At 43.7% G+C, this 27971-nt stretch overlaps 3 protein-coding genes across 5 annotated transcripts in view; 2 read left to right on the top strand and 1 right to left on the bottom strand.

Annotated features, from left to right (window-relative positions):
* ARHGAP45 (Rho GTPase activating protein 45) overlaps nt 1-9118 on the top strand; it is a 113199-nt gene extending 104081 nt beyond the window's left edge. For both annotated transcript variants that reach the window (XM_068234023.1, XM_068234022.1), the window contains 4 exons: nt 49-272; nt 4746-4968; nt 5058-5154; nt 8497-9118. In XM_068234023.1, the coding sequence (XP_068090124.1) occupies nt 49-272; nt 4746-4968; nt 5058-5154; nt 8497-8837 (885 nt within the window). In that variant the 3' untranslated portion in view covers nt 8838-9118. The remainder of the gene's footprint in view (nt 1-48; nt 273-4745; nt 4969-5057; nt 5155-8496) is intronic.
* Nucleotides 9119-9308: 190 nt separating this feature from the next.
* Nucleotides 9309-27857, bottom strand: POLR2E (RNA polymerase II, I and III subunit E). The gene is made up of 7 exons (XM_068234027.1): nt 27633-27857; nt 21323-21497; nt 21118-21233; nt 15490-15570; nt 15172-15230; nt 14033-14111; nt 9309-9716 (listed from the first exon to the last, which is right to left on the bottom strand). Exons 1-7 carry the CDS (start codon nt 27687-27689, stop codon nt 9651-9653), a joined length of 633 nt encoding a protein of 210 aa, XP_068090128.1. The 5' UTR covers nt 27690-27857; the 3' UTR covers nt 9309-9650.
* LOC137512000 (uncharacterized) overlaps nt 27200-27971 on the top strand; it is a 49077-nt gene continuing 48305 nt past the window's right edge. Inside the window, exons 1-2 of one of the 2 annotated variants that reach the window (XM_068234024.1) lie at nt 27200-27252; nt 27395-27815. The gene's annotated coding sequence lies outside the window, so the exon portion shown is untranslated. Of the gene's footprint in view, nt 27253-27394; nt 27816-27836; nt 27943-27971 lie in introns of those variants that run through there. The other variant, XM_068234025.1, reaches the window with a different exon arrangement.

Here is a 27971-nt window from a genome sequence, read left to right as displayed (position 1 = left end):
CTTATAATTTATACCAAAGCTTTACTGATACCATTTTCATCTCTTCAGTTGCCTGAGCCTCTAATGCCATTCCGCCTCTACAATAGTCTAATGGGTCTTGCAAAGGAAAGCTTACGTGGCTGTGAGGCTGGAAAGGCATCACGACTGGAAAACAAAGGAGCAGATACTGAACCTGAGGTACTAGCAATGGTGGAAAAATTGAAGGAAATCCTCCTGGAATTGCCTAAAGAAAATAAAGTCACACTGCAGTATTTGATGAAGCATCTGTGCAGGTATGTTGGCTATGAGGTAGCAGTGGCTGTCATGAGTTAACTCTTTTTTAATTTTTAATGTCAGTCACTCCAAGGGTGTGCCTTAAACTGTGCATGATAAAGTAGGCCTTACCTGATTAATGTCCCCAATTTATAAAATGTGATGATCAGGAGCTGGCTGTAATACAAGCGTCTCCTCTGGGCCATGGAAGACCACAGCAACCATTTCTATCCAGTTCTGCAGTGATCTGGCTCACATTCACTTGCATTAGTATTTTTGTGCATGCTGATGCTACTGACTGGGAGGGATGGCTGTTCCTGAGTCAGGAAGAAACTTTAAATGCAGTGGTATGGTAGGGGTGTCTTGACACCCTGGAGAAAAGACACAGGTAACACAAAAAGGATGGGAGCCCAATAGCGTAACACATTTTAGTATAAGGTCTATAAGTGATATAATGAAAACTACTCCCAAAGGCGGAACGAGTTAATTGAAGGGCGCTGCTATATTAATTTGGAGCTGCCTATTCCTCAAGGTCTGGGGTATCCCCTTCCCCCTACCAATACTTGGAGCAAAAAAAGTTAATACAGAGGATGGCGCTACAAACAGGCAGAGCCGAGACTTGAACCCTGGTTGCCTGTATCAAAGGCAGAGCCCTTAACCACTACACTATCCAGCCACCACTGGCTGGACTATACCGGGTGTATACCGTATATACTCGCAAGCAAGCCGAATTTTTGACCCCCCAAAAGTGGGCAAAAAGTTGGGGGGTCGGCTTGCTTGCGAGTCTCGTTTTGGAAGGCCGCCTCCCCCCCGCCCCGTGTCCGCCGCTGCTATTATTAGCTTACTGAGCGGCTTCCTCTATTCCCTTCTCCGTCTCCCGGCATGTAAATAGTTCACAGCAGCTCGCTCCACGGCGGCTGCTGTGTGATGACAGCCAGGAAGCTGGAGGCAGAGCGGTTTCCATAGTAACGGCGATACACATCGCCGTTACAGGAAACCGCTCTGCCTCCAGCTCCCTGTCATCACACAGCAGCCGCCGTGGAGCGAGCTGCTGTGAACTATTTACATGCCGGGAGACGGAGAGGGGAATAGAGGAAGCCGCACAGTAAGCTAATAGCAGCGGCGGCTGCGGGGGGGGGGGGGGGGGGGGGGGGAGTTGGGTGAGGCGGGGGCACTATACTAGGGCACTAAACTGGCTATACCGAGCACTATACTAGCTATACTTGGGCACTAAACTAGCTATACCGAGCACTATACTAGCTATACTTGGGCACTAAACTAGCTATACCGAGCACTATACTAGCTATACTTGGGCACTAAACTAGCTATACCGAGCACTATACTAGCTATACTTGGGCACTAAACTAGCTATACCGAGCACTATACTACCTATGCTGAGCACTATACTAGCTATACTGAGCACTATACTAGCTATACTGAGCACTATACTAGCTATACTGAGCACTATACTAGCTATACTGAGCACTATACTAGCTATACTGGGGCACTATACTAGCTATACCGAGCACTATACTAGCTATACCGAGCACTATACTAGCTATACTGGGGCACTATACTAGCTATACCGAGCACTATACTACCTATACTGTGCACTATACTAGCTATACTGAGCACTATACTAGCTATACTGGGCACTATACTAGCTATACCTGGCACTATACTACCTATACCGAGCACTATACTAGCTATACTGGGGCACTATACTAGCTATACCGAGCACTATACTAGCTATACTGGGGCACTATACTAGCTATACCGAGCACTATACTACCTATACTGTGCACTATACTAGCTATACTGAGCACTATACTAGCTATACTGGGCACTATACTACCTATACCGAGCACTATACTAGCTATACTGGGCACTATACTAGCTATACTGGGCACTATACTAGCTATACCGAGCACTATACTAGCTATACCGAGCACTATACTACCTACACTGTGCACTATACTAGCTATACTGGGCACTATACTAGCTATACCGGGCACTTCACTAGCTATACCGAGCACTATACTACCTATACTGTGCACTATACTAGCTATACCGGGCACTATACTAGCTATACCGGGCACTACCTACCTATACTGGCCACTATACTAACTATACTGGGACACACTGGGGGGGATCACACGGCCAGCATTTCCTACCCCCGGCTTATATGAGGGTAAATCATTTTTTCCTGGTTTTTCAGGAAAAAGTTGGGGGGTCGGCTTATATGCGGGCCGGCTTGCTTGCCAGTATATATGGTAGTTATTATGCACACAATCCAATATATATGATAGGATAACGTCAGTTTTTCTAGGTATATAAATTTGTTTATTAAAAGTACAATTTCACATAAATAATAAGGTCTGATAAAAATGCCAGGCTTGCTCACAATTAAAACAATGGTCATCTAAGTATTTCAAACCAACAACATTCACTCACATATTTCATACTATTATTAGGTATGCACTCTCCTATGCCGTGTTCTCACATGCATAAATCACTCACAGCTTGCACACAATGGAGCCACCTGATCCAAAAGAGACAAAAAATGATAAAAATAACCTAAATAAGAAAAAAATGTATACATATATAGATCTCTTCTGCTCAAAAATTGCCCTCACAAGTTCTGTGTAGCAGTCTGCTGTAACACTATAGTCTGCCACTCTAATAGAGCTGCCAAATAGCTTTTGTTAGGAGTGCTTGCAATTGCAGTGCTTAATCGCGTTTCTCATAAGGTTACTCACGCGTCTTCTAACAGTTATTGATTCTCTCCATGCGGGCTCCAAAGGCGGGTTGCAGAGGGGCAACCGACTGCAAGAAGCAGGTGGAGATCATAAACCCGACTCCACTCGGGGTGGTCCATCTGGACCTGGTGGCAGTTGCTCTCTTAGGAAAATCGACAGTTGTCCTGTGGTGTAAACCACATGTAGTGTGTCTGAACCCCTCCAACAGGATATGTCGGGGGATATACAGGGCCGGATTTAGGGCAAATGGCCCAGGGCACCACAGGAGCAAGGGCACCAAAGCCGCAGGCTAAACTGGTGCAAGCTTGCAAATGCTGCAATGCAGGGAGATCAGGCGAGCGCCTGACCGCAGTACTCTGCTGCCAGCAGCCTGTGCAGCGGCCACCTTGCTCTCTGTGCACGTTTGCATTGTGGCCAGCTGCTTTGGACTTGGGCAGCATTGGAGACGGAAAGGAAAAGGAAGCTTCTGCACTGGAGACGAGCGGAGAAATGAGTGACACTGATGGCTGCTGTGGTGTGAAGGCGAGCTGACTACTCCGAAAAGGAGTAATTAAGGGAGTCATCTGGCTACCAATACTGGAGGGAAGGGGGATGGGGTCATCTGGCTACTTATACCGAACGTGGGCGGCTGGTGACAGTGGCCTTCGGCGGTAAAGAGTACAAATCCGGCCCTGGGGGTCTATAAGCACAATATGGGTGAAAGAGGCACCCTGGTGTGTATAAAATTCTTGAAAAACATAGAAAAGCGAAAGAAAGGGAGGTAGCTTAACTCAAATAACAAAATCTTTGTAACAACAACAGATTTTTATTATTAAGCACAGGCAACGTGTTTCACGGGTCTAAGCCCGCATCCTCAGGCCAATAACAGTGCCAAATGGAAAAACCTCATTAGCATAGTGCGCCTCTATATATAAAGATATATATGTTATTTGAAGTAAGCTACCTCCCTTTTTGTTTCTATTTGTTTTTAAATAATTTTATACACACCAGGGCCTCTTTCACCCATATCGTGTTTTCAATGCAGTAGTCTTCTATGGTCCCAAGGAGACACTTCTGCTGCTGCTGACTCTACATGAAACCAGTTTATAAGGTAAAGGGGAACATTAATTAGGAAAGTGATTTTTAAATAAAAATAAATTAATGCCTCCTTCCCGCTTCATAGTTACCAAAATAAAACAGTTGTAAAGAAAGTTACGTTAGGGGCTTTTTTTTTTATTTTTTTATTAGCTTAACCACCACTTGTTTTGGCATATTTGTCATCAGATCCTCCGGGCTCGGATAAACTGGCGTTTGCGAAAGCCCTGTATCAGGGGCCTGGAACGGTGGCAAATTAATCCTTTTTTTACTTAAGACAAATGATTCTTGGTACAAATGGATGTTTCAAGAAAACTAAGTGAACCTTTATTACCCTTTAGGCCTCCTTTCCATTTGTGCATTCCCGTGATGTGACGTGTCCGGGAACACTTTATTGTTCAATGTATGCGATTCACGCTGAAACGGTATCCCCACCATGCACGCTGTGCAACGGTAACACTTTTACAAAATCATGCACACGTTGTCTGGTGTGAAAGAGCTCTTAGATGCATTTAAGTAATGCCTAAGTATTGCCTGATCACTGTAAGCTATTATTTAGAAATGATGTTCCGCCATTGAAATGCTGGAACGCTGAAGTAGTTGGCGATGCTGGGTACAGCTGATTAAAAAATTGTCGTTTTTATTCCAACTTTTTTGTAGAGTTTCAGAACATGAACAACAGAATAAAATGAGCCCAAGTAACATCGGTATCGTTTTTGGGCCTGCACTGATGCGACCTCGGCCCACTGACGCCACTGTTTCTTTGTCTTCTCTTGTGGATTATCCGCATCAAGCACGGATTATTGAGACACTCATTGTCTTCTACGACAGGATCTTTAATGAGCCAACCTTAGAAATGGACAAAGTCTCAAAACATGATGATGTAAGTTTTGTATAACTTGTATACTTTTTTTTTTTTTCCTTGTAAATCTTTCACTACAATGTTTCCAGTACTGCTTGTGTTCTTTGTAGGAAACATCTTTGCTAGGAGGTGTTCCAAGGCTTCAAGTCACTACGGAAGAGGAGGAGCCAAGCTTAACCCCAGACTACCAAAGAACAACATTCAGAGGTAAGTCGGGCTACTGATATATTCTACAAACAAGATATGTCTTGTCAACTTTTTGTCTATTTCATTAATACCCGTTTCCACTAGGTGCTAATTTGTGCGTTTTTTTTTTTAGCACAAAAATTTGCACACAAATGAATTTCTATGTGCTTGTGTTCACCAGATGCAAAATTTGCATTCAGAAACAAAAAGAAAAGGCAGCAGTGTTACCATTCTTTCAGACAACGTGTGTTTTCATATTAACTTTTTGTGCTTGTTCGATCAATAATGTCTATGGAACTTCCTTCCTGGATCTCCTTGTAGAAAAATGTACATAAAATAATATGAATTTGCATTAAAAATGCTTATGCAAATTTCTGAAAAATTAAATCTGAATCGCTTGCTGCTAGTGGAAATGAAGCCTTATTGTTGCCTAAAAGGTTGTTTTGGCCTCTTACTATTGAATTGCCCCATGAAGGGAGGTATGCTCTATTGGTAATAATATGCTTTATTGGTAATAATCAATCATGCTTTTCATAGCCCAACTGTTGTCTATTTCTACACAGCTTATGACTGGGCTTCAAATCAAGACATGCTGCGCTGGCTGGATGTTGTGGTCACAGTCTAAATCTGGCTATCAAGCCTAATTTTAAGCCACATGGTACGGTGTAAGCCACCGGGAGCATCAGGAATAGCCATGCAGCTAATATAGATTAGTCTGGAACTGTGGAAAGAAAGCCAATGTATTTACCTGCATATCCTCGAATATAAGTTGACTACCAAAATCTGAGTACCCCTGACCTCGCTTGAAAATAACACACTTAATGTTTTTTTTATTTGCTGTGCGGTGACATAAATCACAGCACCTTCCTCCACCTTTGGCGCCCCACATCCCCCTGTCCAGCACTATGCTTACGCAAAATATTCAACTTCAGCAGAAAGTTGATGATGGGTGGGGAAGAGGTGTCAGTACTTACTCCTCGTTGCGTGCCATCAGGAAAATCCCCTGTACTCGCCGCTAATAGTGTCTATATGCACAGCACGCTGGGGAGCTGCGCTGTGTGCAGTCTTGAGATAATTTAGCTCAGAACAATACTGTACTAATACAGCTATTAGTACACTATCGTTCTGAGCTAAATTACCTCAAGACTGCACACAGCGCAGCTCCCCAGCATGCGGTGCATATAGACATTATTACCGGCGATAGAGGGGGTGTTCCTGATGACAAGCAGAGAGGAGGAAGTACCGAGACTTCCTCACCACCCATCATCAAGCTCTGCATTCTGTATGAGCAGAGCGGGGGACATGTCTAGCGCTAAAGGGGAGGATGGTGCTGTAACTCATGTCACACCACAGAAAATAAAAAAACCATTAAAAAAAACAAGCTCAGGAGGTATCTGCCCTCTTGAACAAAATTCTTAACACCCCAATGCCCTAGACTGAAAAATCCTCAGAATAAACTTATAGCTGTAAGGCTAAGACATTGATTGCCTCTAGTTGAAAGACTACAATATTTTCCTTCACTCAGCTATTCTTAAAAATAAACAAAATTATGGTCCATAAAAAAAAAATGGACGCTACAAGATTTAATGCCTATATTTGAATGACTATGGCAACCTTGGCTGGACTGGAGGCATAGGAATAAATCCTAATCTTTAACTACTCTCTTCTCTTGCAGTGTGATATATGTTTTTTTATCTTATTTCTTTTAGCTACTTTTTTTCATTGAGAAGGCTTGACCACTATTTTTTTTTTTTTAACTTTTGTTCTCTGAATTATTTTTTTGTGCTTTGTTTTATTTGCTGCACATTATAATTATGCAGTGTACTTATGTTTTATGATATATATATATATATATATATATATATATATATATATATATATATCTTTTCCCTTGCCCTTTCATGTTAATTATTGTGGCCAGGACATTCAGACTTGTGTTTTCTTCGCATTTCCTTTTATCAAGAAAGTGTGGGTAAGTTAGTGCACATGTGAATGTTACTAATAGTACACACATTTACAGCCACTGCTTGGCAATGAACCCTTATGCAGTACTTGGTTGTCAGCACTGTTAATGTCCAGTGAGTATTAGGGCCAATTCACAGTGCTCAGTTGCGTTATAGAATAATTCTGCCTGTCAACTCACTGCCCATACATTACTTTGGGGCTGCTCACAGTTGTAACTGATCGCGTTATTCTAACTCGCTGCATGCAGGCTTTGTATTAAAATTCCAGTCTCTATTGCAGTTCACTCATAACGTGTGCATTGTGTAACTTACCACTGTGAAATTAGCCTTATTGTCTCAAAAAAAACATGCACAGTTAAGAGTGGCCCTAACACTAATCCTAATTAAGGGCTGGTTCATACAGACGTTTTGCTGGCATTAAACGCCACGTTTTAAAAACAACGTTTAGGGATCTACTGCCGTCCCAAAGCGTCCCGCAATCCTGGCTCGACAAGCCTGACGAGGCTTCATATATTTACCTTCCCTGGCTCCAGCAGGTGGTGCTGTTGCGGCTCTCAGCACGGAAATAGCCAATTCCAGTTGGGTCTGCTCCACTGCACAGGCGCAAGAGACTTGCAGACCGACAGAGATCGGCTATTTCCAAGCGAAGAGCCACTACTACGCCTGCGCTGGAGCCGGGAAGGTAAATATTTACATCCCCGCTGTTCGGGGGGACACAGAAGGACAGGGGAAGCCTTGATCGGTTTCAGTCTTCCCCCTACCGAGGCGAGTACCCCCCAGGGGATTGTTTTTAGTTACAGATTCTCTTTAAGCTAGTCATACACTATTCAATTATCAATCAAGTTTTCAATTACATTACGATCAACTAGAGACTAGCATTGTTGATCAATGTTTCAATCGATTATAGCCCTTAATATTAAATCCATTCCAATTTACCATCAATTAGACATTCTGTCTAATCAAATGTGTGATTGGGCATTAAAATTGAACAGTGTATGGCTACCTTTCGACAAACTTGTTGCTCAAACAGGCTCTAATCAAATAGGACATTTAAATGTGTTCAAAGTGTTAAACTACATATTACTTTTAGAATTTCTAGAAAGTTGCATAAACTATTTTACAAATTCAGACATAAGGCATTCAGTAATGCACAGCAGTAATGAGGCAGACTGCTTGGGAACTGTAAGTTACATTTTTCTGAAGGGGAAAAAAAAAAAATTCCCTACTGTGGCTGATTTTATAAGCCACCCTGCTGAGATTGTGGTGAAAGATTGTAGGGTTTACTGCAACATGTCTGTATATTTGGGAGACAAAATGATGTAAAAAAACATAAAGAATTGCAATTTGCAATCTTTTGTTTTGTCTGTATTTTAGCTGTGTGTTTTTTTTTTTATTTCAGAATCAGTGGGGTCTGTAGATTCAGACTCTGAATCAGATGGAGTGGAGGACACACCCAGGGAATGGGAAACCGAACACCCTGGCAATAAATTTTTCAAACAGGTCAGCGAGACCAGTACAGATGATATCCCTTACATCGGTGCGGATGCCCAATCTGAGTCTGAAGAGGACACTGCAAAGAGTCACGATTTGGCTGGGAGTAACACAAACCAGTCTAACAATGTGTTCTTAACCACTGGATTCCGGAGGACCCATGGACATTGCCACTATCCTATCCTAAACGTGCTGCAGAGAAGAACTACACTGAGCTCTTCCTCTGGTCGCTGTCCCCAGTTTGTATAGGTTACTAAATCCTCTTCCTAATGTAACAGCAAGCCAGTTACCTAAAGTTATCTGACAGGGTGTAAGCATAAGGGCACTTTTCTTTCAGCTTTGTATGTACAGAAAAACTGGGACCCATCACGTCCACCATAAATGGTACAAGAGAACAGAATTAAGCTCTGAAAAAAATAGTCATGGAAAGACTGCAAGAGATTTGCATATATAGTAATTATTTAGCTTGTGGGCGTTTGGTGTTTTGTGTATTGCTTCAAATAAAGAGTCACTTTTTTTTCTTAAAAAAACATACTCTCAAATTATTTATTAACTTTCTTTTTGGGTACAAGGCCAGGAAATCACTTTATAAAAGCTAAATATAGATATAAACCCTGTCCCAATTACAGAAATAATGCAGGTTACAAAAGGATAAGAAAATAACATTCAGTGACAAAAGTATGAGCCAGTACTGCTCGAACAAATGAGGAAAAATGCTGATTGGCTGCATATTACCTGATTTTCAATGGTAAAATGGCAAACAACTTTATTTGCAATTTCCTATAAAGTTAGGGGAAAATATTTGACATGTATTGGTTACTAGAAGCAACACTGCTGTCCTGATCAAGAGTATTGTAATAAAAACGGAACAGTTGCAGAGAACTACCAATCAGAAACCTTGTTTTATTTAACAAGTGATGGGTAGCTCAGAACATCTGCTCAACTTTTGTTGCACTTGTCATGAATCTGCTCCCGTTCTTTTCCATGCAATTTCAGTCATTAAGCCCCGAATGTTGGTCATCCTTGTTGGTGAAACTTCTTGAAGGGCCTTGTATTTTTCACTCACTGCACCAAGCGGTATGTGATGTACCGGCCCGCAGTCTCACTTGGACGAATAATCTTCACCACCTGTGAAAAAGCAAATATTTATTTTTTCTTTAAGAATGAAACGTTACAATGCAAAATTACAGTAAGATGCAAAAGTTTGGGCAACCTTGTTAATCGTCATGATTTTCCTGTATAAAGCGTTGGTTGTTACGATAAAAAAGTCAGTTAAATATCATATAGGAGACACATACAGTGACATTTGAAAAGTGAAATGAAGTTTATTGAATTTACAGAAAGTGTGAAATAATTGTTTAGATATTTAGGTTTTATTAATCCCAAAACCTTTAGAACTAATTATTGGAACTCAAATTGGCTTGGTAAGCTTGGTGACCCCTGACCTACATACACAGGTGAATACAAATATGAAAGAGTATTTAAGGGTGTCAATTAAGTTTCCCTCTTCATTTTCTCTGAAGGGGGGGGGGGGTCTCAAAACAACTCTCAAATGATGGATCCCACTCAGTAACAGGAGATTCTGGAGACCAATGTCAAGGAATCAGTGACAAAGCAGAAGTTGCGCTGGGGCTGGATCTTTCAACAAGACAACGACCGTAAACACTGCTCAAAATCCACTAAGGCATTCATGCAGAAGAACAAGTACAGCGTTCTGGAATGGCCATCTCAGTCGCCAGACCTGAATATAATTGAAAATCTGTGGTGCGAGTTAAAGAGAGCTGTCCATGCTCAGAAGTCATCAAACCTGAATGAAGTAGAGATGTTTTGTAAAGAGGAATGGTCCAAAATACCTTCAACCAGAATCCAGACTCTCATTGGAAACTACAGGAAGTGTTTAGGAGGTTGTAATTTCTGCAAAAGGAGGATCTACTAAATACTGATTTCATTTTTTTTGTGGTGCCCAAATGTATGCACCTGCCTAATTTTGTTTAAACAATTATTGAACACTTTCTGTAAATCCAATAAACTTCATTTAATTTCTCCAATATCACTGTGTGTCTCCTATATGATATATTTAACTGACTTTTTTTATTGTACCAACTAACGATTTATACAGGAAAATCATGATAATTAAAAAAAAAAAGCTACCCGATCCATGGGGCTGAGCAGATCAGGTAGCCGCAAAAACCGCCGCTCCTGTGGGCCGCAATGGCCACTTTCACTTGCGTGACCTGTAGGTCATGACACTGCACTGAGAGACCGTGTCTCTCATAGCGTGCAGGAGAGTGGCAGGAAGCACGGCAAAGGAGAGAGAGAGCTGCCCAATAGCAACTCTGTAAACCCTGGAGGAGCACCCCTGGCAGGCGTTTTAAACAGGGAATTGCTCTCCTCAATGTTTACCTCTGAGATAGTGACAACCCGGGGGCAGAGAGTGGCGATGTGGGGCACAGAGGCATGTCAGGAGGCAGAGAACATGCCTCTGTGTCCCATCTGCACCCCGAAGATCCACCTCAGGTTTTCTTTAAGATACAAGATCATGCACCAACAACTATTTTCCTGCCAGTCCATCTCTGTGGACAGTTCATGGCTTTGTGCACAAAAATACAAAAACCATACATAGAAATATATTAAGTTACAACAAATGTTGCCACAACATAATGGGTTTATCGGTTTCTACGTTACAGGATGACAAAATATTGTGAGTGAAGTGACAGCTCTAAACCTTTAAGTTAGTTATTTTTCATAGCTACTTCTGACACGTGTGTTTTAATGTTATCTAGCTCTTATATAAACACTGATTCGCTGTAGTGCCCCTTTAAGGCTGTGTGGGCTGACCCTCAAATTATAAGGTGTCTTTGCTGGTTTAGGGATAGTTGACGATTGTAATGAAACAGTTCAGTTGCCACTTCTCAACCTCCTCAGCCAACAGACTTTGGCGAATTCACATATATACTGTATAATGCATACTGTATGGTAAAATGGACGTTTTTCTCAAATGTGTCCTCCCTTCACGTCTGCGTTATAGCTCCCTCCAGTCTCATGTGGCTGTGGGAAGTAATAAATCTAGCTAGGCTCCTCTTACTGGTAGCATAACATGTCGCATTCTGACAGGCTCATCAATCCATTTCTCCTCTGCTGTAAACTGCAGTTAAAATAGCAGACATGCCAGTATGTATAAAATGTATACCGTATGTGTATATACTGGCATGTCTGCTATTTCAGAATTCTTTATTCGCCAAGTGTCAGAGGCGCCACACCTGGAAATATTTGTGGACACAAGCAGAGCTGTGGAGTTGGGGAGTCGAGGATTCTGAGCAATTTTAGATACCCGGAGTTGGAGTCAGTGATTTCACAAACTGAGGAGTCTGATGCTTTTGTACAAAATCCACAGCCCTGGTAAGTATAAGACTAAGGAGTCGGGAGTCGAGGAGTCGGAGCCATTCTGGGTACTTGGAGTCTGAGTCGGTGGTTTCATAAACTGAGGAGTTGGAAGAGTTTTGTACCGACTCCACAGCCCTGGACACAAGGCAATTGGCATAGTGTGGATAGTGGAAACAAACATATTGCAGATGGTAATTACATAACGACAATAACAGCAATGTAACAATAACACGTAGTGCAGATAGCAACCACACTGTGCAAAACGAACAGGTTATAGCAACATGGTATAGTGCGTTTAAGAGTCAGCCTATGGGAGTGCGCTCATATGCTGGTACGCCAGTGGAGCTGGAGGAGACTATGATAACATTGGGGAGAGTGCTTGAGTTGGAGGGCGACTGCTTGGGGCAAGAATGTGTTTCTGTGCCTGGTGGTTTTGAAGGAGGTTGAAGAAGCGACTGCCACGGTGGGAGGGGTTGTGTGTAATCCTGTTGGCCCTGGACCTCATTCTACATGTGTGGAGGAGGGCCAGAGGAGGCAGGTGTGACCTCGATCTTTTCCGCAGCATTACTCTGGAGTTTGTGTCTGGCTCTTGCATTTGCTCATGAGTACCAGACAATGATGGAGGAGCAAAGGACAGATTCAATAGTCGCAGTGTAGAAACCGGTTGGCCTTCTGAACTTCAACTGCCTCAGGAGGAACATCCTCTGCTGGGCTTCTTTTTGGAGTTGTGGTGGTATTTGCATCCCATCTCAGGTTCTCAGTGATAGTGGTACCAAGGAACCAGGCGCTGCAGACCCTGGAGACCTTAGTTCTATCAATGGAGACCGGGCTGGGTGGCAGTGCATTTCTTAAGTCCACGATCAGTTCCACAGTTTTTGCCGTATTTAGTACAAGATTGTTATCCTTGCACCACCCGTGGATCAGTTCAATCTCACTGCAATATTCGTGATCCCCATTTTCACCAATGAGTCCTAGACTGGTAGTGTCATCCGCAAACTTGATGAACAGTGTCAGCAGATGAGGTAGAGCTGTTTGTGTACAGGGGAAAAAAGAATCGAAGGGCAGTACACACCCTTGCGAAGCACCTGTGTTAGAGATTCTTACACCGGAAGAGCACCTGACAATTCTAACTAGCTGCATCCTGTTGATTGTACAGTATACAACAGAGGAGGAAAGGACAGATGAGCTTGGATGGCTGATGAAGAGCTCGTCTTAGTGCCATGGTCCTTACTGGCTATGTTGCCAGTCAGAGCAGCACATAATTCTTATTGTATATACAGGTATGTAACCAGGTGTGACCTTATTCCCAATATAGAATGAGCAATTTATACCAGACTGTATTTCCCTACATCACCATAGCTACCATGCGTCAGGAGAATGCAAATTTGAAGTTCAGAGGAAGCAGGTGTTCAGCAAATGTAAGAAATCAATCTAACAGGACACTATTGGGGTGCTAGAGGTCTTGTACAGCTGCAAGGCAAGCAAAAGTTGCTTTCATATACATAAGAGATTTTACTACTATTTATACAACGTGCCATTTCCCATAGTAAATGGCCATAGAAAAGTATGCAAAGATGCCTCTAGTGCACATTTTCCTGATGTAACTTGTGTCAGAGTGAGCAAAGGGAGAAAGCCATTGCATGGGTAAAGAGATAGGGGGATTTTACATGGTACAGTCCAAAGTCATCAGTGAAAAGCACCTTTTGACACAAATATAGACAAGGGCATGCTCATTAAAAATTCAGTAGAACTGCATTCAAGATTTGTCTGACTAATAATGTTTGAGTTTTATGGAAGTGATATTTAACGCATGCTCTTTCAAACGAGTAAAAACGGATGTGCTAAATGTACTCTCTATGGGTATACTAGAATTCTTTGGCACAGGGAAAGGCAATGCTAAGCCCAATAGGTTTCTGCCCAATTGCTTTCAATGAGCAGCTTGTCTTCTCAGATTTCAAAAATGCACTTTTAAAGCCCATGGAGAAGTCAAGCTGCCTTTACTGAGCCCAGCCTCTGACTGTGTAAGTGAATTGCTGATTGTTTACAACACACAAACATACCTGTCCTCTTTTTAAACCAAAATATCTTGCCACGGGGTCTCCAGCCTGGATACGAGGGAGTTGGGATTCCCGCAGTTTACTGAATACATAGTATAGGAATGTCCAGAAACATGGGATTTAAACACAGATTATCTTCTGAGATATACATTTAAAGCAATAACTTCCTATTAGAGTCTCTAGGACACTTGGGTTCTGCATTTGCTCCCCAAACTTTATGCACCAATATAGTGGGACGAGCCATAATTCTGCAGTTTGGAATTGGGTCAATCAGAATCCACACAAAAAAAATCATTTTGATTGGCTCAATTCCATGCTGCATACAGTTTGCATAACATTTAAATGCAAGCCAGAATTATTTGTATCTCATTGACCACCTGTCAGTCAGTCATGATACATTCAAATGTGATGTGATGACCAATACCTATAGGAAACTACAAATGTTTGTAGCTACTGGAAATGATCAGAGATATGCCAATTTATCCAGTTTTTATATAAATATAATGCAGCTTGTATTTGTTTTAGCCACATGCACTTCCTACTGTTTTGGATTGGTTCATTCCCAAGCCGCATTAAATTTTCACCCAAGCTAGAATAAGCATCTCATTGACAACCTCTAGTGGCCTACTGGGCCTTGGTAGAAGCAGCTGCATTAGCAAACCCTTGTGGCCTATTGAGCCTTTGTGGCAGCATCTCTAGTGTGCTACTGAGCCTTTGTGAAAGTGGCAGCACTAACAATCTCTAGTGGCCTACTTGGCCTTTGTGGAAGCATCTCTAGTGGCCGGCTCTGCCTTTGTAGAAGCAGCCGCAAGGTGAAGAGAAAGCACCAGACTGAGCAACAGAAGAGAGAATCAGCAGCAATTTTGTGATCCTGTACATAGCTGGAGTGTTGAAGAGACTCAGGAGGACCTTTATTATCTTTAAACCCAGCAACACACAATTCAGACAGCAACAATCTAGAGAGCTGTCCTAACCCTTCCCCTATTATATCCAAATCTAATATGGAATGTTTTGTGTAATATATACACTGTATTAGTGCTAGAATTGTAGCAGAGATAACAGCAAGTTGCTGAGTGGATCAACATGCAGCACAACAGAAAGAGGATTAGTGACAATCTGTACACCACACACAGAAAGGATACTATCTTGCCAGCAGCTCTGTGACTTCATCTTTGGTCATCACCACGTGTTCCGGCACCAGCTAAGAAGAAAAGCAAAGTCAGAAATCAGTGATCACGCAACTTATGCACCTGTACAGTACATAAAAAACAACAAAAAAAAAAAACAACAACTAGACTAATGTGCCATTGGTTTAACATGGAACTCCAGCCATAATGGATTTTCCATTCATGACTGAATCAAACATACATTGTCATGTATTTGGGGCACTACAGGATGGGGTAAGAAGATAGTCACAGAGGGTACAATAAAAAAAATGCAGGCTGTGGGGATTCACTTACCTCATGTTCAGTGATGTTAATGAGAAGTTCCTGCTGCAGAAACTGTTCCAGGATATATTTGGGAGCCATGTCCACCAGTGACTACAAAATAAGAGACCAAAAGTTCAGACAACTGTGGCATATACAATAGTAGATTGTTGACTCACATTGGATACGACCAGTGAAACGCATACATTCAAAAAGGGCATTGGGAAATTTGGGCACAGGGTGAAGAGGAAAAAAGTCTCACCCTGCTATGCACATTTACTGGTGGCGACAATTACCATTCCTCCTCCAGCCCGCCATGGACTCAGGGCACAGATGCAATTTGGTGGAATTGCACTTTTTTTTGTAATTTGGGTTCTGTCTTTTGCTGGCACCCAAATGACTCTTCGAGTGCTGCTAAAGCTGTAATTCACATTACAGCCTGTGGTGGCGCCCAAATGTCCAGCACCCCTTTTGCCTGCCTCGCAATGAAATGCTTATCATTCAGGCTTGCATACAAAAATCAGCAGGATGTGCATTTGATCTGCCCAATTCCGATCTCCATGTCAGCAGAATGATTAGCAAATCTGGCCATCTCTAAAAATCTATATTTCTGGAAACATGCTAAAAAGATCAGTAAGCCATACAGGGGGGAGAAAAAAAAAAAAAAAAAAAAAGACAGGAATTTGTCTCTAAATATTTTCGTATGGCCAATTCACACGGACACTTTACAAACGCTGCCTATTAAAATGAATATGCAGTGCTGGTGTTGTAACTTTACGCTGTTTACGCAAAAATTGTGATTTTAGCCCTATTTTTGAGCAAACCCTAGAAGCAACAGTTTGCTTCCGGGGTCTCTCATTGCCACACGTATCCCCTTGTGGGGGCGAAAAACACGCCCATCCAGTCCAGGATTAGTATATGTAGATTAGTCTATTTTTTCAAGGGGATTCACAATAAATGCATGTAATCCAGGCCAATCCACTACAGTTGCTCCACTTCTGGTTCGGTCTAGCTCATGCTCTGGCACTCATGCTGCAGTCTGGGGACCTTATTCTCTGATCAAACAGCTAGCAGAGACATACATAATCTGATTAGAGAGGGATCCTTCCATACACTGCACATAGATTCTAAACCGTAGTGTTGCATCATTTGATGCAGTGGAACACTATTGATCATCGATTTATGAAACATTCTAGCACGGTTTCAATTAGTGTAGGCAAAAATGCTGCCAGTGGAAAAGGGCCCTAAGGTATTAGCACAGGCACTACTGAAGTCATCTTTAGCTATTATTATGTGAGCTGTACAGACACTCTGCTGAGTTATAGTTGCACAATCAATGTAGAGATGGGACAATAGAGCGGCATATGAGCCAAGTGGTGTCTGGGTAAGTACAAGCACAATAGGTTAATTAGTTGCTTGTCATTTATAAATCAATCACAGCAAAATATTAAAAGGACGTTGTGGGGAAGCTGTACACAATAGGTTTTTGCTTGAGACAGTGCTAAACAATCGCCTCAGCAAGCAAACAGGCATGTAGCTTCTTATGGAAAGGAAAGTAGGAAAGGAACACCAGGATTCCTGAGGCACTAAAACTTAGGGCAATGTTAGAGTGATCAGCGAGACTACCTCCAAGCAGTGTCAGGGACACCCACTGACATTTCACTGAAAGTGTTTTGTAGGTTAACGGTGGTCAAGTCATGGCTGTATAACTTTCAGCAACCCATCGATGTTCTGTTATGATCCCAGGTGAGGGCTGCTGAATATTACTACCCAACAGTACACAATTATTTTAAAAAAATCCAGCCTATATTTTGCCAACCCGTTATATTCTCCAGCCTTAGCAAATGAACCCCAAGGAGTAGAATGACTGCTTTGGACTGGAGCTACATAAACACTAAATGCTTGCTGCTTGGAAAAAAAAAAAAAAAAAAAAAAAAAAAAAAAATCACCAGTGACCAATTTGGGCGATAACGCTGTATAGTAAGGCGTCTCTTGATGTCAGCAGCCTCCTCCTCAGATCTGCTGCACCGGAACTCCAGCTGCCACAAATGCAAAATTTCTTGTCTCTTCTTACCCTCTCTGTACAATAGAACTGAGCAGCACATCTGCGTTATGGTTGAGGATAAACTGTCAGCTGTAATGATCATCTAGGAACTGACAGGGTTGTGGAATCAGCACTTACAGTATTCAAATCAAACTCTGTTACTTAAAATACCTCTAGCTCAATACAGTATATAACAATATACAGTGGAGGAAATAATTATTTGACCCCTCACTGATTTTGTAAGTTTGTCCAATGACAAAGAAATGAAAAGTCTCAGAACAATATCATTTCAATGGTAGGTTTATTTTAACAGTGGCAGATAGCACATCAAAAGGAAAATCGAAAAAATAACCTTAAATAAAAGATAGCAACTGATTTGCATTTCATTGAGTGAAATAATTTTTTGAACCCCTACCAACCATTAAGGGTTCTGGCTCCCACAGAGTGGTTAGACACTTCTACTCAATTAGTCACCCTCATTAAGGACACCTGTTTTAACTAGTCACCTGTATAAAAGACACCTGTCCACAGAATCAATCATTCAAGCAGACTCCAAACTCTCCAACATGGGAAAGACCAAAGAGCTGTCCAAGGATGTCAGAGACAAAATTGTAGACCTGCACAAGGTTGGAATGGGCTACAAAACCAATAGCAAGAAGCTGGGAGAGAAGGTGACAACTGTTTGTGCGATTGTTCGAAAATGGAAGGAGCACAAAATGACCATCAATCGACCTCGCTCTGGGGCTCCACGCAAGATCTCACCTCGTGAGGTGTCAATGGTTCTGAGAAAGGTGAAAAAGCATCCTAGAACTAAACGGGAGGAGTTAATGAATGACCTCAAATTAGCAGGGACCACAGTCACCAAGAAAACCATTGAAAACGCATTGCACCGCAATGGATTAAAATCCTGCAGGGCTCGCAAGGTCCCCCTGCTCAAGAAGGCACATGTGCAGGCCCGTCTGAAGTTTGCCAATGAACACCTGAATGATTCTGTGAGTGACTGGGAGAAGGTGCTATGGTCTGATGAGACCCAAATAGAGCTCTTTGGCATTAACTTAACTCGCTGTGTTTGGAGGAAGAAAAATGCTGCCTATGACCCCCAAAACACCGTCCCCACCGTCAAGCATGGGGGTGGAAACATTTTGCTTTGGGGGTGTTTTTCTGCTAAGGGCACAGGACAACTTAATCGCATTAACGGGAAAATGGACGGAGCCATGTATCGTGAAATCCTGAATGACAACCTCCTTCCCTCTGCCAGGAAACTGAAAATGGGTCGTGGATGGGTGTTCCAGCACGACAATGACCCAAAAGATACAGCAAAGGCAACAAAGGAGGTGGCTCAAGAAGAAGCACATTAAGGTCATGGAGTGGCCTAATCAGTCTCCGGACCTTAATCCAATAGAAAACCTATGGAGGGAGCTCAAGCTCAGAGTTGCACAGAGACAGCCTCGAAACCTTAGGGATTTAGAGATGATCTGCAAAGAGGAGTGGACCAACATTCCTCCTAAAATGTGTGCAAACTTGGTCATCAATTAAGTCTTTTATTGTTAGACGGTTCAAAAACTTATTTCACTCAATGAAATGCAAATCAGTTGCTATCTTTTATTTAAGGTTATTTTTTCGATTTTCCTTTTGATGTGCTATCTGCCACTGTTAAAATAAACCTACCATTGAAATGATACTGTTCTGAGACTTTTCATTTCTTTGTCATTGGACAAACTTACAAAATCAGTGAGGGGTCAAATAATTATTTCCTCCACTGTAGTAAATAAAAATTAGAAAGATACTAATTATACAATTATTATAAATGGATTGCAACCAAGCAGTCAATTTTATGCATTTGTGATTTTTCTACAGAAGAAACTATTTGCGGACAAAAGCAACTCTCCCAGCTGATAGAACCGCACTGCTAAGAGCTATCCTTGCATGGAAATAGCAATTCATTTGTAATTTTGTAGTGAAAAACTAAGCGCCTCTGTGGTTATGCAGAGCCGTTCAGTTATTGAATTTTGAAGAAAAAAATAAAAAAAATAAAGCTTTGCAGTTAAAGAAATTATAGTGTTCCAGATATATCCTTTTCACTTCCACAGCAGGTAAAGGCCAATACACTTATGCTTGCCTGAGGCAGATAGTCAGGGCCATCTCTGGCAAGAATCCAGCATGGGTACAGCTGCCTCAATGCATTGCTGATAAATCAGGGGTGGCGTATAATCTTGGCCGAACACAACGTCCCCCTCCTTATCCCGCCTGCTGGTAGCGTCTGTCGTACAATGCTCTGTCATCTGTTTTCCTCCTCCATAATAACAGCCTTGTGATGTGTCCATACAGCACTTGACCCCGTAATGTAGCCCGAGAGATCAAGTCCTGATCCCTGCAAGTCCCAATCATTCTCCATGTGTAAGCAGCTTAAAGGGGAACTGAAGAGAGAGGAATATGGAGGCTGCCATGTTTATTTCCTTTTAAGCAATACCAGTTGCCTGGCAGCCCTGCTAAACCTCTGCCTCTAATACTATTAGCCATAGCCCCAGAACAAGCATGCAGCAGATCAGGTGTTTCAGACTTTAAAGTCAGATCTGACAAGATTAACTGCATGCTTGTTTCTGGTGTTATTCAGATACTACTGCAGAGAAATAGACCAGCTGGGCTGCCAGGCAACTGGTATTGATCAAAAGGAAATAAATATGGCAGCCTCTGTATACCTCTTACTTCAGTTCCCCTTTAAAGAGAACCCAAGGCGGCTTCCTAAGAATGAAATCTGCACACAGAGGCTGGGTCTGCCTATACTGCCCAGCCTCTGTTGCTATCTCAATCCCCCCTAAGCCCCCCCTGCGCTCTGCTATCCCCCATAAATCACAGCCGCGCTGTTGACACACACACACACACACACGTTTACCTCTGTAGTGTCACTCTGCATGCTCCCCCGCCTCCTGCATAGCTCCAGGCCCCGCCCGCCGCCCCTTCCCTCCCCGCTGATTGGAGGGAAGGGACGCGGGCGGGGACCGGAGCTATGCAGGAGGCGGGGGAGCATGCAGAGTGACACTACAGAGGTGTGTGTGTGTGTGTGTGTGTGTGTGTGTGTGTGTGTGTGTGTGTGTGTGTGTGTGTGTGTGTGTGTGTGTGTGTGTGTGTGTGTGTGTGTGTGTGTGTGTGTGTGTGTGTGTGTGTGTGTGTGTGTGTGTGTGTGTGTGTGTGTGTGTGTGTGTGTGTGTGTGTGTGTGTGTGTGTGTGTGTGTGTGTGTCAACAGCGCGGCTGTGATTTATGGGGGATAGCAGCGCGCAGGGGTAACTTAGGGGGGGTTGAGATAGCAACAGAGGCTGGGCAGCCTCTGTGTGCGGATTTCATTCTTAGGAAGCCACCTCGGGTTCTCTTTAACCCCAACAGCAGCAGCCAGGTAAGCCATTGCAATGTACAACACATGCTTCGTTAGCATTGCAAAGTGAAACAAAAATGAAAAATACTATTCAAATTCATAAGTTGTTGTTACACCCCCCCCCCCCCCCCTCCCTCTCCCTAATTACAGTGAAACCAAAAACTGCTGACGCCAGTGCTTTCTTCAAGTAAAAGTGATTATTTCACAGGCAATCAGAAACGTGTGCATAGCTTGCATTGGCATTACCTGCTTGGCTGATGGTGTCATCCCTTGTTGCACAACTATGATGGCCCTGGTGATATTTTCTTCTTGCATCCTTTGACAGTACATTTTTATGGTCTTTATGCCCACCTTTACCTCCTCTGCAATTGAACAACAAAGTTGTTAGATTATATTAGACATTTATAATAGTAAATACAGAAAGCAAAATAAAGAAATAAAAACAACTTACCAGGAAAGAAAACAAACATCTGATCAGTCGGATCATCATTGTGCGCCACCAACACAGTGAGATCAGTTCGCCGTGGCCGTGCCTCACTTGGTTTATCACCAAACTGTGCTTTAAACTCATCCAAAGTCTGATCCAACTCATCCTGTGTCACTAAATACCCACGATCGTGGCATAACTGCAGATTTAAAAAAGATTCAGGCTAAACATGAGAACAAAAACGACATGGTTTGTAGTCATAAAAATTAAAACCAAGAAATAAAAGCCTGCCCATTAAAGATTGCTAAAATCAAACTGTCAGTTTGCATAATGTAAAAACTGTTGGCGAGGGTGTACATATGGAGGAGAAGTGTTAGGCACATTGCTACTGACAATACATCTTTATCCTTAAACAATGCCATCAACTATAAGGAGACAGTAGCTATTTAAAGGACAACGGAAGTGAGAGGGATATGGAGGCTGCCATATTTCTTTTTCCTTTTAACCCTCTTGCCGTTACAATTCTGGCGGCAAGGGGGCAGCGCAGCAATTTTTTTTTTTTTAAATCATGTAGCGAGCCGAGGGCTCGCTACATGATAGCCGCTGACGAGCGGCATCTTCCTATCCACTCTGATCGCCTTCGGCGATCAGAGTAAGCAGGAAATCCCGTTCAGAACGGGATTTCCTGCTGGTCGCCATGGCGACCGGGCGGGATGACGTCATGTACGTCGGGACGTCAGAGGGAATCCCGATCCACCCCTCAGCGCTGCCTGGCACTGATTGGCCAGGCTGCGCAAGGGGCCTGGAGGGGGGGGGGGGGGCGGCGCGGCGAATCGGAAACTGCACGCAGCTAGCAAAGTGCTAGCTGCGTGCAGGAGAAAAAAAAAATTTCAATCGGCCCAGCGGGGCCTGAGAAATCCTCCTACGCAGGTTACCCCGAGCTGAGCTCGGGATAACCGGCAAGGAGGTTAAACAATACCAGTTGCCTGGCTATCCTGCTGATCCTCTGCCTCTAAGGCCCCGTTCATACTGCATGCGTTTCCAGCCGTGTTTTGGAAACGCGTGCGGAAGGCCGACACGCACGACATCAGACTGTGCATAGAGTGCACTGTCTGATGTTCACACTGCATGCATTCCAGACCTGTGCGGTCCGGGAACGCGTGCTGCACGCATTTTTTGCAAAACCGCGCGGCTGACCCATTCACTTTTCAGTGATGGGATCAGCCATGCAACGCATACAAACGCGGATGGCGTACGTTCGCATGCGTTGCGTTCCGCACGCATGGCCGTCCGCGTTTGTAATATGAACGGGGCCTAATACTTTTAGCCATAGACCCGAAACAAGCATATGCTTTACAGTAAAACAATTTTCATGTTCAATTGGTGACAAGTGATTGATGCCCTGACCAACACCAATGGGGTCACAGTCAATGTGCAGAAAGGTCTGCACCACGCTGAAGTAAGAATAGCTCTTTTTAGTTTATTAAATCATAGTGAGAGACAGATGGGTAACAGTAGTGACAGAACTCTGTTTTGAAGTTACCTTCTTTTTCAAACTGCTAAGGTCATCTAACACTATGGGCTCTATTCTCAATGAGTTACCGCATGAGTTAAATTAGGTAGTGATAAACACCGACCAAAATATCTCCATTTTGAAATTCACAAATTTTTTTCTCAATAAATTACCTCATGCGGTAAAAGTGTGGTAATTACCTCAAAATTTATCTCCAATTTGAGATTCTCAATTGAAAAGTTGGTGTTAATTAAGGATGTTTTTATCACCTACAAATGGTAGGTGATAATTATCACTTCTCTGCTTTTGGCCTTCAGGATGGAGCCTTTTGAGCTTTCTTTGCTTGAGTTCATGTCAATTTTACATAGAAGGCAGAAAAGACGAGTGTGTCTAATCTCAAGGCGCACTTTCACACCTTGTACAGTCTTTTAGATGATTTTATAGATGCCGAGGAGGAAATTCCTCTCTGCTGTAAAAGATAAGCAGCAGCATAATTACCTTTAAAGAAAAACATTTCTTTGTTACAGCTGATACAAATCCAGCAAAAAATCTCCAGTGTATGTACTTCCTGCTTTCATGGAAGCAGACATAGGGTTAACATCCTGTATTTACACATTAGCTGCTCTGCTGAGGCAGCCAGCTGGCACAGCTGAGAGCTCAAATTACAGTTGTGATTATTCACAGATGCGGGTGAATTAGACAGGCTAAATTATATACATACGGGGTGCATTTATATATGTTTTCCTTCTGTCCTGTGCAAGAGTTGAGGTCCCACTTTAAATGTGACAGGCTATCCTGGGTGGTCTCTGTGTAATGGGTGGCAAGTATTTGGGCTGCCCTACAGTGGTCAAAAAAAGCTTTATTTCCGTTCATATTACTGACAGTTTTATCACCTGTTTTATCACCAGTTTATCACCTGTTTTATCACCTGTTTTACCGCACTTTTATCAAACATTTATCACACTTGGTACATTTTTAGTGAATACTCACTATTTTCACTATTTTTAGTGAATTATAACTGGAGGTAATTTTTCACCCAAAAAAGAGTTACCGCACATGGTTTTGTGAATAGAGCCCAATAAAGCAGATTTATTATATCCCTGTTTAATTGCCAAAGCTACATTCAGGTAGTATAAAGGCCCATACACACGTCGGATTTTCCCGAACAACGGGTCGTTTGAACGTTCCGTCGTTCAGTCGTCCGCGCGCCAAATCGGGCGTGTGTACAGTCCGTCGTTCGGGTGATAAGACTGGTCTCAAAATCAGTCTTATCACCCGAACGACAGACTCTACACACGCCCGATTTGGCGTGCGGACGACTGAAAGACGGGACGTTCAAACGACCCGTCATTCGGGAAAATCCGACGTGTGTATGGGCCTTAAGCATGCCATTAACTGCATTCATGTGTATTCACAGGAAGCCTTGCAGCCGCTTTGTGCCCACACCATCATTCACCAATCCTCCGGTCCCCGGCAGCGGCTAAATTTCACTTTCACTGTCTTGTAAGTCAATGTACATTGCACATGCGCGACCCTGGCTGTGCACGTCCTCGTTTGCATCTAGCAGGGGCATAAGAAGAGAAAATCTCTACTGCGCAGGGTGCTTCCGACGATTGGAGCATAAATGTGACCGCGCAGGCACAGTCACCAGCAGCAGAGTAAAGCAAAAGTGAGCCTCAGTGGGGAGCATCGTTTTGTCCTGGCGCAGGCACAGGACATTTGCAGGGGGCCAGTAGAAGCCCTGGTTAAGTGAAACTTTCTTTTTAATGGCATTAGAGGTTTACTTTAACCACCCTGGCGTTCTGATAAGATCGCCAGGGAGGCTGCGGGAGGGTTTTTTTTAAATTAAAAAAAAACTATTTCATGCAGCCAACTGAAAGTTGGCTGCATGAAAGCCCACTAGAGGGCGCTCCGGAGGCGTTCTTCCGATCGCCTCCGGCGCCCAGAATAAACAAGGAAGGCCGCAATGAGCGGCCTTCCTTGTTTTGCTTACACCGTCGCCATAGCGACGAGCGGAGTGACGTCATGGACGTCAGCCGACGTCCTGACGTCAGACGCCTCCGATCCAGCCCTTAGCGCTGGCCGGAACTTTTTGTTCCGGCTGCGCAGGGCTCAGGCGGCTGGGGGGACCCTCTTTCGCCGCTGCTCGCGGCGAATCGCCGCAGAGCGGCGGCGATCGGGCAGCACACGCGGCTGGCAAAGTGCCGGCTGCGTGTGCTGCTCTTTATTTGGCGCAAATCGGCCCAGCAGGGCCTGAGCGGCAGCCTCCGGCGGTGATGGACGAGCTGAGCTCGTCCATACCGCCCAGGTGGTTAAAGTCTAAAGGCTCAAACACACATTTAACTTAATTCACAACCAACCGAACAACATGACCAATCAACAACAAGTTATCTGACAAGTACACACACACACACGCCAACCAACTAAAGAACCAACTCCCTTCAATACTATCCGTGCAAGCTAAATGACAAACTTCCCAACATGTCCACATTCAAAAACAACAAAGCTGCTCAAAAAACTTGTACACACATTCCAACCTGGCTGATAGCTGGTCAGATTGATCCACTGGTTGGATCTGGCAAGCATGTTATCATTTGGTGATCTGGTTCTTTGTCAGCTGTACACACATCCAACTTATCTTCCAACAGACAAGTTTGAAAGATAGTTGAACAGATTGTTGGTAGGTGTGTATGAGCCTTAAGTGCAGCATCTTTGGTCACCATAGCAACATCGGCACCACTCGCTGCCTTGCATCCCCAACCCCCCTCCTGATTGGCCACATACATGATAGAGGTGGGAAGGGAAAATAGAAAAATAAACAATGTGTGCATGTAGCTGCTGGCTCCAGACGGTCAGGTGACACACAGCGTGAATGTGCACTCTGACTGTGAGGCAGCTAGGCAGGCAGCAGTTCAGGAGGGGGGGTTATGAGGGGTGTGCGAGTGTGGGGGGTTATGCAGGGTGGCAACTGCAACCATGTGCGTGTTGGGGAGGGAGGTATGGAGGATCTTGTTGCTACAGCCATTTTGTGTGTGTGGTGGGTGTGTGTGTGTGTGTGTGTGGGGGGGGGGGGGAGGTGAGGGGTGTTATGGGGGGCAGACCCTAGCCATGTGTGGGTGTTGCGGGGGACAGACACTGTAGCCATGTGGAGGGTCGGACTGGGACACTAAAGGTTCATACACACATACCAACGATCTGTCCAACTATCTGCCAAACTTGTCTGTTAAACCCCATACAACTTTGTTGTGAAACAACTAAAAAAAAAGTATTTTGCTATTGTTCAAACGGCTGATTAGACTGATAAGAAGTCAATCCAACTGTTGGATTGACTTCTTATCAGCTTTTTATTTTAGTTGTTTCGACTTGTCTGTTAAGCCCAATACAACTTGTTTGAGAAACAAGTTGAAACAACTAAAAAATTTGCTATTGTTTAAAAAGCTGATAAGAAGTCAATCCAACAGTTGGATTGACTTCTTATCAGTCCAAAGTTGTATGGGGTTTAACCAAAGTTGTATGGGGTTTAACAAATAAGTTTGGCAGATAGTTGGAAAGATAGTTGGTGTGTATGAACCTAAAGGGCCCGCCAGGAAAGTTTCAGCCTGGGGCCCACTCTACCCCCCCCCCCCAATTTGGGCTCACATACACATGTACTCTACTTAAATAATTTGGTATGGTAGGGAATAGGTTGTGAGCTCTTCTGAGGACAGTCTAAAACAGGAAGATGGCTACAAAAAAAATGGGAGTGGCCATGCACTGGAACATGGGCGTAATCGTGATGGGTCATATACTGGAACATGGACGTACTCATGATGGGTCATGGGCAGACACAAAAATACACAAAGTAAGTAGCGATGCTATTCACAAAGAGTGGGTCTGACAAAAACTTTAGGGTTGGGACCTCTCCCTGCCGCTGTGCTAAAGCCCCCCTTTCCTCGATGCAGGGCTTGTAAGGGCCCATTTAAATCTAAAAGGGCTAGGCCTACTGGGAAAATTCCTGTGTTCCTGGTGGCCCAGTCTAAGCCTGGCAGTAAGGGGGGTGTTATGGGAGACAGACACTGTAGGTGTGTGTGTGTGTGTGTGTGTGTGTGTGTGTGTGTGTGTGTGTGTGTGTGTGTGTGTGTGTGTGTGTGTGTGTGTGTGTGTGTGTGTGTGTGTGTTATGGGGACAGACACTGCAGCCATGGGAAAGAAAGGGGGTGTTCAGACATTGCAGGGGATAGGTACTGTAGCCATCAGAGGAGGTGGTGGGGGTCTTACAAGGGGAAAGACGCTGCAGCCCTCGGGGGGGGGGGGGGGGGATCTGCAGCAGGAGCGCAATTGCAAAAGATGTCTAGGCACGTGCAGAAACCGTCGACTTGATGAGTCAATGAGCCACTACAGACCTCACAGCAGTGTGGACCTCCTGCAAGGGACACACACTTAGGGGCTGGAAGAAACATCAGGTAAATAAATGTGAATACTTTGTTTTATCTGGATACTTTTGACTAAATATATTTTTATTGGGGGGGGGGGGGGGGGTGATATGACTAGTTGATTTATTATCTGGATTCATGTGACTATTTTATGTGTACGTTTTGTGTTCAGGAGTTGCCTGTGAGCGTTGGAAAGGATGCGGTTATTATGGGGGAATGAGACGATAACCACTCGTATCTACCTACTGTGCATGTGATATATGGTACTCAGCATGCACAGTAGGCACTCGTGGATCGAGAGAGACCATTGGGGAGAAAAGAAGAGCACACCGGAGCCCTGTGTGCCATGGCGTCCTGCTACGGTGCCATTTTGGTATGATATAATACAACAATATCTTTCACCACCTCACCTGCATGATGGTCTTCCGAATTTTCCAAAGCCGGTAAGTCTCCTCTTCATCATCCATGTTGTACAGATAACTCGCACCGCCGCAGCCTGTCCAGTAGGAAGACCCCGAATGAGACTGTCCTTCCGACTGCCTGCGCAGAAGGGAGGAGCTGTCCTATTAGTGCCTGATTCACTAACTGAGAGTGTGAGTATTATTCATGTAGTCGTTCTGTTTCTTGGGTTCGTTTAGAATGTTGTAAACTTGACTGTGGCACCTGATCCATCGCAACTAAAAGCGGGATACTTTGACTGAACCATACTGTTGCAGGATAGTAAGTATGCCTCCCCTTCCTGGTCTGTG

The sequence above is a fragment of the Hyperolius riggenbachi genome, chromosome 1 (assembly GCF_040937935.1).
Source record: "Hyperolius riggenbachi isolate aHypRig1 chromosome 1, aHypRig1.pri, whole genome shotgun sequence".
Classification (NCBI taxonomy): domain Eukaryota; kingdom Metazoa; phylum Chordata; class Amphibia; order Anura; family Hyperoliidae; genus Hyperolius; species Hyperolius riggenbachi.
The sequence above is the reverse complement of the archived record's forward strand: the minus strand, read 5'-3'. Positions and strand labels throughout refer to the sequence as shown.

Bases quoted from the DNA above. Each gene is read 5' to 3' on its own strand.
- POLR2E (XM_068234027.1), bottom strand. From the start codon at position 27,689: ATGGATGATGAAGAGGAGACTTACCGGCTTTGGAAAATTCGGAAGACC. The intron at 21,234-21,322 runs GTAAGTTGTTTT...GTTCAATTGCAG, and splicing joins GATGTTTGTTTTCTTTCCTG to AGGAGGTAAAGGTGGGCATA. The intron at 9,717-14,032 runs GTATGTTTGTGT...GCTTTTTCACAG, and splicing joins TTGGTTTAAAAAGAGGACAG to GTGGTGAAGATTATTCGTCC.